The sequence below is a fragment of the Clinocottus analis genome, unplaced genomic scaffold (genome assembly GCF_023055335.1).
Source record: "Clinocottus analis isolate CAN_PGR_092001 unplaced genomic scaffold, fCliAna1.0.p SCAF_14, whole genome shotgun sequence".
In the NCBI taxonomy this organism is placed as follows: domain Eukaryota; kingdom Metazoa; phylum Chordata; class Actinopteri; order Perciformes; family Cottidae; genus Clinocottus; species Clinocottus analis.
Window position 1 is genome coordinate 7,817,362 of NW_027175865.1, and position 12,227 is coordinate 7,829,588.

Sequence of the window (12,227 nt, forward strand, 5' to 3'; positions counted from 1 at the left end):
GAATAGACAATCAAGCAAGGTCGCTTCCAAAAACACAAGCTTCGCGTTAAGCCAACTCCAGCCTATTAGGGAAGGGACATATGTAGCTAAATTACACCGTGCACCCAGGGGATATGCAAATGTGCAGGACCTCCCGCATGACTTACCTTCTTTTTTTAATCATGCAAACCATGTTGGTGCGATAAGCCTCGTTTGAAAAAGCACAGAGATATTGTCTCAATGCGGGCAAGAGAAAGGTCCTCTGTTATGAGACGGGTTAGCAAATCTTTCCTCATAATGCCAAAGGATTAATTAAACTGTTCTGATGGAAGCAGCTGAATTTAAACATCTTTAAATGGTCAGTGTGAAATTGTTTGAGTATTATACGTTCTGTTTACTTGGCTGCAGTGTGTGGTGTGAAGGGATAGCAATAGTCATATTTTTACCATGCGAAAATAAATAAAAAAAAGATGTAATTATCATCCCATCCTTGGGAGCTTTCATCTGCAGCTGATTTTAAATACACTGTAATTTGTTTTTACACAAAAGTGGCTTCTCCTGCACTTTGAATTACACCTCTGCCTCTAATGGGGCTATTGGTGGAAGGGCTTCTTTGGATAATTAGATATTGATGTGTACCGATTTGCCATAATTGCAGGGATAAAGGGGAAACCCACAAGTAGCTGCTTTTTCCCAGTTTTTTTAGCCCCTCTCTTTTTCTTTTTCTGTACTAGCTCTATTTTAATAGCCTCTATTTTCGACATATCCATCCAAACCCTCTGTGTCTTTCATTCTCGCTCATTTCTCTTGCGTCACACCCTCTCTCTCTCTCTCTCTCTCTCTCTCTCTCTCTCTCTCTCTCTCTCTCTCTCTCTCTCTCTCTCTCTCTCTCTCTCTCTCTCTCTCTCTCCTCGCTCGCAGACCACCCAGACAGCCGTCCCTGTGTGCTCCAGCTGTTCCCCTGCTGTGGCTCGAGTTTGTGTTACTTTGTTTCCGCATGGCTACGATTGAGGCAGCCCCCACCGCGACCCATCCAACCCCATTTCTTTCTCCACTTGCTCCGTTCTTCCCCGCGTCCCTTTTCCTCTCTCTGCTCATGCCCTCAAAGAATCGTAGAGGGATGGCTTTTGTGTCCAGTGCAGGTGTCCCGGGTGGGTGAAAAGGGGCGCAGAGGCTGTGGCTGCCTACTGTCGGGGAGGGGAAGATGGGGCGGGGGGGTTATTCAGCCTGGGATCCCCCACCTGTGGCAGGTCTTGACCCACATGAGTCAGCCAGTCACCGCTGGGCTATAGAACCTTTGTGGCTGAACGCTATTACTCTCTGTGTGGCTAGATACACACAAGGGACCTGGCAACGCTACAACGCTGGTTGTTCCTCATGAGTGATTCATGCTTAGCTACTCATCCACACCGTACTCCAGTCCAGACTGGTTTGAGGTGAGGAAGGGGAACAAGAGTGTTGAATGATGTCAAACTGAATGGGGAAAATGGACTTACAGTGGAATGGATGTATAATTTACAGATGGCAAAAAGATCCCTGAATGAGGGCCACATGGGACGTTAATTAAATGTCAAAACATTGGATATGTACAATAAAAACAGAAGGATGAATTAAGCATGAGAAAGGGTTCTTTGGTCACATTGAATGACGAAAAAAAGGAATTGAGAAATTAGCTTGTTTTTCTCTGTCATGGCCAATCAATTCCAGACAGAATCGGCCAGTGGTCATGTTTTTTAACTTCTGGTGTCAGTATTTACTGTATGGTCCTCGGCCATGGCCATGGCCGCAGAGATCGCAGAGCCAAACACCGCTTGTCAGACCTGGCCAAATCTAAATACTTTCAATATTGAGGGGGTGTACGAGCATGAAATCTGATCAGCTCAGTCATTTTCATCGTGAGATATGAGTGTAGTGTTACAGCTTATTTTAATTTGATTTGGTCTTGTTTTGATTCAGTGCAGTGGTGACATGGTGATACAACCGGAGGAGACAGATGGCAACCAGACATCTCAAAGTTTCACCAAGGTCTTCAGTATCATCAGATTTTCTTTATACCACAACAACTGAATTAACATTATAGTCCCTACTGTCCTCTGTGTTACATCATAGGAAAACCTTCCCTGACTTTCTGGCTCCTCTGCATCCCTGTTGCAACATTACCATGGTTGTGTCACAGGGGCCAATAAAGACAAGGACAAACCCTTTGATGTGGTGAGTGACCTGACCGCTATTGAGACATCCAGACCATTTGATCATCTATCTATTCTCAAAGTCGGCAGTTTACCAGGTCAGACTTATCCAGCATTGCAGCTGCCAGGTGAGCTTGGGGAGGTCTGGCTCATTAGTGAAACACAACAACAGCCAGTCATCCCTCGGCTCTGATCTGAAGGCAATTTTGCATTTAGCTTCCAGATGAGTCAACTTAGGGCACAGTGAGGAGTGTGCTGATCCCAGTTACTTGCCCTGAGGACAGCTTCCTACTGCAGCCCGAGGGTGTGGATATTCCTCCTGTTGATCCCACCATCACACGCCACAGCAACCACTGCTCGGGAAGTGAGATACTGAAGGTGTGAATTGAATCAGAAAGAAACGCTGCCAAAAGGGTGGTGGGGGGGGGGTTCAAATCTAGCTTGTAGCGAAGCTTCAACCGAGCCTCTGTCTCATCCTCACTGTTGTGCTTATATTTTACAAAACTGAAACAAGCCTAAACCGCTGGCGCCTGTTTGGTTGCGGCAGGGGATTTCTCATGCTGAAGGTGTCCAATTATCCATGGTAGTAGAGTGGGGACTCTCAAGTCCCACCAGAAGGAGAAGTGTGTGTCTGTGTGTGTGTATGTGTGTGTGTATCAGGGGGGTTTGTCAAAAATAAATTGTGTTTGTGATCTCAACGAGTCCCTGAACAGTGGAACGGGGGAGGTGGGTGTGAGGTTGGGGTGGCTGTGGAGAAGGTTAACCTTACTTTAATGAGCGTATAAGATTCAAATTTCAGCAGAGTAATTCAAAAGCCACCATGACCTCCAGTCTTCCATCAAGGCACCATCATTGACCCCCAAACACAAAAGGCTTCAAATCCAGCCTCTATCCAAAAGTATATTTGACACCAAAACTATTGTAAAATGTGTTGTAATGTGCATTTAATAATAATAATAATAATAATAATAATAATAATAATAATAATAATAATAATAATAATAATAATAGTTAATAGCAGACAGAACCACTTGTAAAAAGACATATTCTTGCATTGATAACATGTTTACAGTATCTATTTAAACAACCCAAACAGAGAATGAATACTGAAGTTATGTCTTGAGATATCGTGCATAGTAAATATTCCCTTTACACCTGAATATAAGATGATCTGCCATACTTAGATGTATTGTTTTTTGAAGGTTAAAACTCCTTTCTCTTTTCATCCTTCCTGTCTTTATTTACACAAGGTATTTAATGTCCCCGGTGCTCGTATTACTGAGCGTTTTAACAGCCTGCGTGAAAAGGAGAGAATTGTACAAGCCGTGATTTTACAGCTTCCTTATCCAGCCAACCTCCTGCCAACCCTGCAGCACGCTTGTTGCTGTCCCACAGTGTCATGCTCAGCTCCCCACACACCTCCCTTCCCGTCTCAGTGAACAAAACATCCTCTATCAAACAAGTGGACGATACAAAACAATCAAGAGTGGTGTACACTATTCCTCATGTACATGCAAGGCAGCAAATTGTGATTATTCTGCTTTCCAGATCTTATTCTGCTGCAATGAACACACTCATAGAAACATTTCAACTCTTTGGATGCAAGATTAAAAGCCGTTTAAAGCCTTTCTAGCAATTCTGCCAAAAGCACACTAAAATCAACCTAAACACTGAGGGTAGGAGTAGGATTTGAACTTGATTCAATGCCAGAATGAACCATTGTTTTTAAATTTTGAGCACGTTCAGTGACTGAGGAAAGATGAAAACCTCAGGCCATTGTTGCAATAAACCCAAAGGAAGCGTCTTCTAAAAGGGGAGGCTGTACTTCCTTTAAACAAGACAAAACTCTTGTATTCCCTGAGAACAAACGAAAAGGTGACATGACTGAGTATTTTCCTTTCCTTATTTCAATGCATCTTCTTTTAGTTTGGGCAGACGTGATTACAATCGCTTGCTTTTTCTTTCTTTTTTCTTTTGAAGGAAACTCCTTTGGGTTTATTTCCACAGTGTGCAATACATAACCATTCAATCTTTCAACATTAATTTGGGATTTGTTGCCCCCCCCCCTCCGCTCCCTGCAAGTAAATCAACCCCCTCACACACACACATACACACTGACTCCCCCTCTTCTTGGCTATCGGACATCAATCTAGCCAGCACCGTCTGCTAAGCCTCACTGGGCAATTAACCACATTGAGAGTGAAAGCTCTAATCAATCCCTGGCCTTCTCCATCACACACATATTGACACAAACACACACTCCTAAATGCATTGGTGTAAATGTCTTTGCTATTTACACAAGAGCAGAGCAGTCCAGACAGCACTTTTGCAACATGCTGTCTCTTCATGCACACACAGAAAGACACAGACACACTCTCTGTTTCGTTTACTTGCATGAGTTATGAATAATCACAGACTCGTCGTCTAAATCCTTTCCTGCATTTAATCAACATCAAATAACTTTCGAGCTTCAATAGGACATCATGCACTTACGTCACAGCCGGCTTACGGTTGACTTCATTGCCACCAGTCTCCAGATGCACATGTCAATAACTCACTGGGGCTGGCTACAGTTTTCGGCATTTTACACCAATACTTAAGAGTTGTCATATAAATGTTAAAAAAAAGGGAAGCACTCTGTAAGCAAGATGAATTTGATTTTGTCAATCATAAAAACACTTTGCTTTGCCTTTTTTTTTTTTTTTTTACAAAGCTTCTCAAGGAGAAATCAAGCAAAGAATGTGTCAAAGACCCTGCAACCCTGAAGGCTGTCCATGGCGTGGGCTAAATGTGAACTGTGAGGGTTACCGCTGTGAAATTCAGGCGTCCCTCCACAGCTTGTCTCATTGATTCATGGGGACCTAAATGTCAGCACCAGCAGGGTGCGAGGGCCCTGGTAAACCCCCTGAGAGTGAAGGGTGATGGGGCTAAAGGCAGTGTGATCCACAGCCTCGTCTCAGAATAGCCTGCTTGACTCTGACGCTGACAAAGGACAAGACCTCATTGATCTGGGGGCTAAAAGAATATGAAGCTTTCAGATGAAGGTATACTGTAATGATTTTTTGATATATACTTTCCAAGGACTTACCTGAAAGTGAAGGATTAGGATTTATTTTACTACGCAGTAAATGTGCTTATGATCAGCATTTATTTAAATCCCTTCTCAAGCCACACTGTATAATTTCTGCAATTTCACTGATACCTCAATATTTCTTTCTTATTCTGTTTATATATTACATACGGCGTGATTTAATGGGAGGCTACATGAATTTCATGTCATCCGCAGAGCCTCGCTGAGAATTATTGACCCGCCAGCTATTGATCTGGTGTCTTTGTTCATGCATTCATGGGTAAGTTTAGTGCTTTGATCATTCGGTGCGTTATGCTAAATCTACATCAAACACATAAGACGAATCGATGGCTCTTGCTCGTTACATGAATGATAATGAAATCGGTATGATTGCACGGATGCTGGTGATTGATTGTAATCAAGCTCTGAGGGGTTTGGGAGATGCTCAATCTGCTTGTAATATTTCTTGATCCTACCTGTCCACTGGTTTGTGTAAAGACGTAATAATAATAATAATAATAATAATAATAATAATAATAATGGTTTGAATTCATATGCGCTTTTCTGATAACTCAATGATGCTTTACATAGGAATCATTCACACACTGATAAGAGGAGCTAAAATGCAAGGTGCCACATCAGAGCCATCTAACTTTCATACAAGGTAGTTGCAGCAACGGGAGCAATTTTAGGGTTGAAGTGTGTTGCTCAAGGACACATCGACTTTGACCTGCACTTAGAATGAAGTGGGAACTCAAACTACCTGTGACACCGATTCAAACTACAGTTTGAATGGGTGTGTTTGGGCGGAGGCTGTCGAAACATTTTACTGAAGATAACAACTTTGAACCTCATGGTGGACGTAAGTAGGATTCATGGAAACCATAAATGTCTGGACACAACTTTGCACCAACCCATCATATAGATGTGAAGTTATTTTACTTAATTAGTGAACACTTTGACCTGCTGATGGGGCCAGATGAAAAGTCACAGATCACCAGAGTCATGAGGATTCATCATCTGGGCGTCGTTGATATCTTTGCCAAAATTCTTTGCAATCCACCCAAGAATTGTTGAGCTATTTCACTAAAGATGTAGTAACCTTTTAACCTCTATAGAGACTGATGGGATCAACTGATTTTTGTAGGACTCATTCTCTGGAGACCACAGATGTCTGTACAACATTTCATGGCAATTAGTAGTTGAAATATTTCAGTACGGCCAAAAGTGACCTGTACCGACTGACAACGTTAGTGGAGCTTTTAGTTAGCCAATCCTGGTCACAGCTGCCTAGCGATGGTTAAAAACTTAAATACTGTACAGTTAACGACAGTTACAGCTCCCCTTAAAGTCCTATCTTTAATCTCAAGGGAACTATATCTCTGTCTTTTTGTAACACCACACACACACACACCTACACTACACTACACACACACACACACACACACACACACACACACACACACACACACACACACACACACACACACACACACACACACACACACACACACTACTCTTGACTACCTCCAGGGTTCATACAGAGCAACCGTCCCACTCAGTATATTAGAATAATGACACAGCAAGCCCACTTCTATGAGGGATGAGGACACCCAGCCAGCTCAGCAACAGTCATAGCAGAGTGGAGAAGACAAAAGTGTGAATGTTACCTGAAAAAACCTGCATGAATCGACTCATATTCTCCTCAGATAAAAGATCTTGGTACATTTTTGGGAAAATTGGTACATGAAAATTGCATCCACTTTATTAACTCAAATAAGTAAATAAGGCTGAGACTCCCATTATCTGTTTCTCTTTACCTTTAGAAAAATATGATTTTATTCAAACAAAACTGAGTGAAACTCAAATTCATAAATCAAAGACATGTGTTGGAGTCAACTCAATGGGATTCCAAACCACACATTGTCTTGTTTATGAGGTATAGGTTACTAATATGTAATTATTACAGATGAATTAACCCCAATTACAGAAAAAAGGACTGGAGTGTGTGTGACTGAGCATATTTATAGGTCTAGACTAATTTATTTTAGGGCAGCGATTAAAAAAGTGGGATGCCAAAACCCCTGGGTGTTCCCCTCTTTGTTTCCAGAGGGAAGAGCCTAATCTGATTACCAATCTAGTTGACAATTTGCTTAGGAGAACAAATGGTTAAAAACCTTTTTGAGCATCCTACCACTGCTAGTGTTGAGACTCTGCCTACTAACATCTAAGTAAACCCCCCAAACTACAGGGGTTCCTGAAAAGCACCACTGCATTCTATGAAATGAATACCCTAATGGTTAACCACCATTCGGTTGTGGGGGTGATGTGGAGATTGGGGGTTGGGAGCTGACATTTACATGAACATTTGGGAACCACTTCATTGGCCCATCAACCTCTTCTTCCTCTTTTACCTTAAAATGGGACTGACGTTGCTCAACCCATAACACCATACATGTAGTGTATCAAAAACAAGTGACTGCTCCGCATGACATCATGATAGGAAATACAAATATATATTATGTTCTCAACTTAGACACATCATACCCACAGGAATTTTAAGATGTAAAATTCTACCGTAGGGGAAGTATAAACTTAGCGTGAACCTGAGACCACGCGTGTCTCCCTGATATCCCGCAGAAACACAGAGTCTCACGACTAATATTCGTTTATTGCCAGATCACTGTAAACTGCCATTAGCAATTACCACCAGCACAACAGGAGTCCATAAAATAATATGCTAGAGAACTATGTGGCAGTGCAAAGTGCCGAGGGCCGTCTCATTGGGAGTTTGAAGTTGCCGCTGAATGGAGGAGGATGTGATAGGCTGAGAGGCTGAGGCTGAGGAAGAAAGGAGCTGATCTCAGTCAGTAGAGCAGTGCCGCTGGAGAGCTCTCGTCGACCGCAGGCTCCAGCTTCCAAAAACAAAAAGAAAGACGTGACACCTAACGTTTCGTTTTTAATTTATATTTATTAATTTCTCGTCGTGTCGTCACCTTAAACAAGATGTAACTTGTGGGCATCCCCTCAAGTATATTCATGCATTTGAAAAGAGCCGGGAGTGAGTGCGCAGAGACGAGAAGCCGAGCTGTTTTGGCGAATGGAACTTATTGTTGTGCATTTGTTTTGACTATGTTATCCCCGAGCGAGTTTGGGTCCAGTCCGTCTCTGTCCGTCGTCGACCCTTGAATTTTGGGATTTATAACCGAATAGTCGAAGGGAAACGCCGAAGGAGGATTCTGCAAAGCCAGCAAGCTTTTTCCTACAAGAGCCGGGGATTTAAATCGTCATTTGGTGGTGCTCCGAGAGAGGCGAGAGTCAAAGAAAGAAATCCATGTGGCCATTCTCTCTATAGCCAAACATTTTTTTGGGATTGCATAATGAGCAAGGAAAGACCTAAGAGGAATATCATTCAAAAGAAATACGTAAGTAAAAACAAAAAAACACATCTGTGCCTGAATTGCTTGCAAACGCAATCGCTCTATTCAAGTTTGCCTTGCTTCCTTTACGATGAAAATGCATAAACTTTCATCGCGGACTGTGAAGGTTACCACCGGGCAGCTAGTGTACTATTTGGGTCATATCATTTAATGCTAACGCCTGTAAGTCACATCAGCGTGCTAACAATTACATGTTTTTTTATTTAAAGAGACAGCAATGTTTATTCGAGGTCTGTGTTGCAGCGTTTCTTCGACATCAGACATGTTTTAGGCTATTTGAACATCGGGTGCTTTGGATTGCTTCGCTCATTTCGACTCGTTTTAACGCGTGATTGAGAGAGAGGAGGTGTGCACAGTGAGTCTCGGCTATGCGATAAAGCCACGAAAGGTTGGGGAATTAAAAGACTTGGCGAACTGTTCTCACAAAATGCTTTTGTTCGCGCCCCATTTCTTCCCATTCAGAGCCGTGAAGACGAGCCTGTCGGCCATGGCTCAGCTATTTCGGCTTCCATTTCGTCCCATGCTGAGCGGTTTCTTTTTCCTTTTTTACCTCCGCTTTGTACCTTGAGCAATATACACTTACAACCTTATTTTCACGTGCCGAAGCTTACGTGCAGAGTTTGTGTTGGGGGAGCGATAATGTCCGCTAGCGGTGTGTGTGTGTGTGTGTGTGTGTGTGTGTTTTAGCTGCTGAAGGGCTGGCAAAGCGACATGTTTCGCGGACTGTTGTGGCTCTTTAATTTTCTCTATAAAGAGTGAGTGAGACGGGGGGCGGGAGGGGTCATGCGATTCAGCATATTCGTTAAATTTACAACACTTGAAACGGCGCGAGGACACTCTTGTGTTGTGTTGTTATGCGGTCGCCGCCGCGATATAGTCCTCCTATGCGCTTGGAGTCCGCCCGGGTCTCGGTAATCCTGCGGGTCTCCGCGTGACCTCTGTTAACGAACAGATATTGCAGCAGCAGCCCGTGGAGGAATAACTCCATGTTGGCGATAGTACGGGGGATTAGTTTACAGGCGCTCGGGTCTCGTCCTCTGCTGCAGAAATTCACATTGAACTGCACATTGCCCGACTGGTGGTTGAGCACGATGTTTCCCGTGTGATCCGATCTTCTAAAGCGGCTTCGTTCAGTCGCATTGCAGGGGCTCATGTATGAAGCGATACCAAGAAGCAACCATTTTCTTTCTGCAAGTAACACGGGTGAATTTCTGGGGTAGGGGCTGCAAAATAATAAAATGCATAAAAAAAACAGTCCAGGTTATACGTGATTAATTTAGTCAGGTGAACACTCATTTGTCCCCTCCTTCGTGAATGCAACACACTTTAAATCCTGGAAACGTGGGAATGAAGTTACCGTGTACCGTTTTTCATGAAGACCTGCACGCCGGCCGGCCCTCTGTTTCTGGTCTTTTTTAAAGTTTGTTCCACTTCTTTTGTGTATTCGTAGATTGTTGCTGTGAATTATCGTCACAAGACCCTACTGGCACATTGTTGCGTTTAATGGCAGAAGGCATATTATATCTTCTAATCCCCCCGAAGCTGAAGTCAGCAGAGCTAACCACTGCCCCCCCTCCATGTCCATCCAAACAACACGTGGAGTGTCTTCAAAAGTGTCCCTCCCTCCCTGCAGAATGTTTGTGGCTGATTTTAATGTTATAACGGGACCATTTGTCACATCTATTTTGTGCAGAAAGAAAATGATGCAAAAGGCCAAGCTGAGCAACAGGTTAAGGAGCAAGGGAACAATGAGAATGGATTTAAAAGGGGTTTGTTTCTGTGGATTCTTGCTTCGATTTTAATTGGATTTTCTCTTCACACCTAATAGGACATTTAAATAAATTCCATGTGTAAGCAATTAAAACTCAGTCTGAATAGATCCTTCTAACTTTTCAATTGTCCATTTGGTGTCTGTCTCATGAAAAACTACAAGTGTGAACTAATGTATAGGGGATCCCCTAAAATTCCTTTTAATCACTTCCAACACTTTTAATCCGCCACATTGAATTAGTTTCTACAACCCAGTCCCCTGTATACTGTTCTTTTATTGAAGGGAAGACAAAAAACCTCTGTACAAAATGATGAACACATCTTTATGTCTTCTTTTGAGCAACATGTATTTTACGTCGCATCATTGCCAGTAACACAATGTGCAACTTACTGAGTTGAGTATTGGTAATAAGACAGCGTTTTAGATTTTTGTCTATTTCTCTTTAAGACTCCCTCTGATATGAGTAAACGGGATGCGCACTAGAAAAGATGACTAACTGAAAGTCCCCAAGTCACACTCTAAAAATTGTATTGGCTTTTTTTCTTTTCTTTATTTTATCTATTTAGTCTATTGGGGTTGTGGGGTGGAAAAGGTTTATGTGTGTGACCGACTGCAGGATGCATGTCCTCTGTCTGCGTGTGTCACATCTGTCACATGTTTTCGGCAGCTGCAGTTGATGCATGAAGTCTGGCCCGGACTAAATAAGGTTCACATATGTGCATTTCCAGAGCAACCTGGAGGAGTCCAGATCCCAGAGCCTCCCTCCAGGCTTTGAGACAGGACTCCTGGCCATGACTGATCCACCCTCCCTCCCCCTCTCATAATTAGCGTAAGACAATTATACATGCTTGGCTTAACCATTTCCCCTGAAACATGAGTGCGAGTGGTTACCCCTCCGCCCCCACCCTCTGCGTCCAACAAACACCCACTATCTTCGAGTGATAATAAAATCCATCATAAGATGATAGAAAAAAAATTGGTTGAGTCCTCATTAAAAGCAAACAAGGTAATTACCATTTCCACTCCAATTTATAGTTGCCAATGTAAACAGAACCTAAAAGAAAAGACAAACTGCCCCGTCAGGTTTTTTTTCCCCACAAAGATGCGGTGTCAGGCCGTGACACTGCAGGAGCAAGCAAGTCTTCTTTCTCTGTGTTCTCCCATTTAAAATGACCATATTTCCCATTTTTATATGTTTATTTTTGTCATTTGTTGGTGCTTTTAAAGCCAGGGGTTGAGCGTAGGTGCTGTATAATGACTGGGGTAGCAAGCACTAATGTACGGCAGTGTTGTTCTGTCTAACGAAACATGACACACACACTGTGTGTGTGTGTGTGTCTGTGACTGTGTGTTAGCAAGAATAGCAGGAGAGCGCGGCAGTGCAGCCTTGTGCAGCCAGGGCCATTTTGTGCAGAGTCGGCTCTTCCTGTAGGCCCCAGCTGGGGCTAGGCCTCCGATTCAAAGGTTGTCTGTGTGCGTGAGTGCGTGTTTGTGTGCACGCATAGAGAGTGTGTGTGTGTCTGTGTGTGTGTGTCTGTGTGTCTGTGTGTGCGTGCGTGTGTGTGTGTGTGGGACAAGCACAGCTGCTGCAGGGGCCTTTACAAATGTAAAGAGGCTGTCAGTGTTTGTTTCATCAGGCGCACAACTGATGAGGGCCAAGTTGGAAATCCATTGCACTGCGAGTGTGTGTGTGTTGAGCGTGCACAAAAAGAGGAAACAAAAATAGAGAGCGGAGCCGAGTGGGGAGTGCAAAGGCACAGACTCTCCCCCTCCTCTCC

General features: G+C 43.3%; 1 protein-coding gene across 3 annotated transcripts in view; it reads left to right on the forward strand.

Moving 5' to 3' along the window:
* The first annotated feature begins 8,136 nt into the window (after nucleotides 1-8,136).
* Nucleotides 8,137-12,227, forward strand: part of jarid2b (jumonji and AT-rich interaction domain containing 2b) — a 100,734-nt gene continuing 96,643 nt past the window's right edge. For all 3 annotated transcript variants that reach the window (XM_068575726.1, XM_068575727.1, XM_068575728.1), the window contains exon 1: nucleotides 8,137-8,663. In XM_068575726.1, coding sequence (XP_068431827.1) covers nucleotides 8,619-8,663 — 45 coding nt within the window. In that variant the 5' untranslated portion in view covers nucleotides 8,137-8,618. The remainder of the gene's footprint in view (nucleotides 8,664-12,227) is intronic.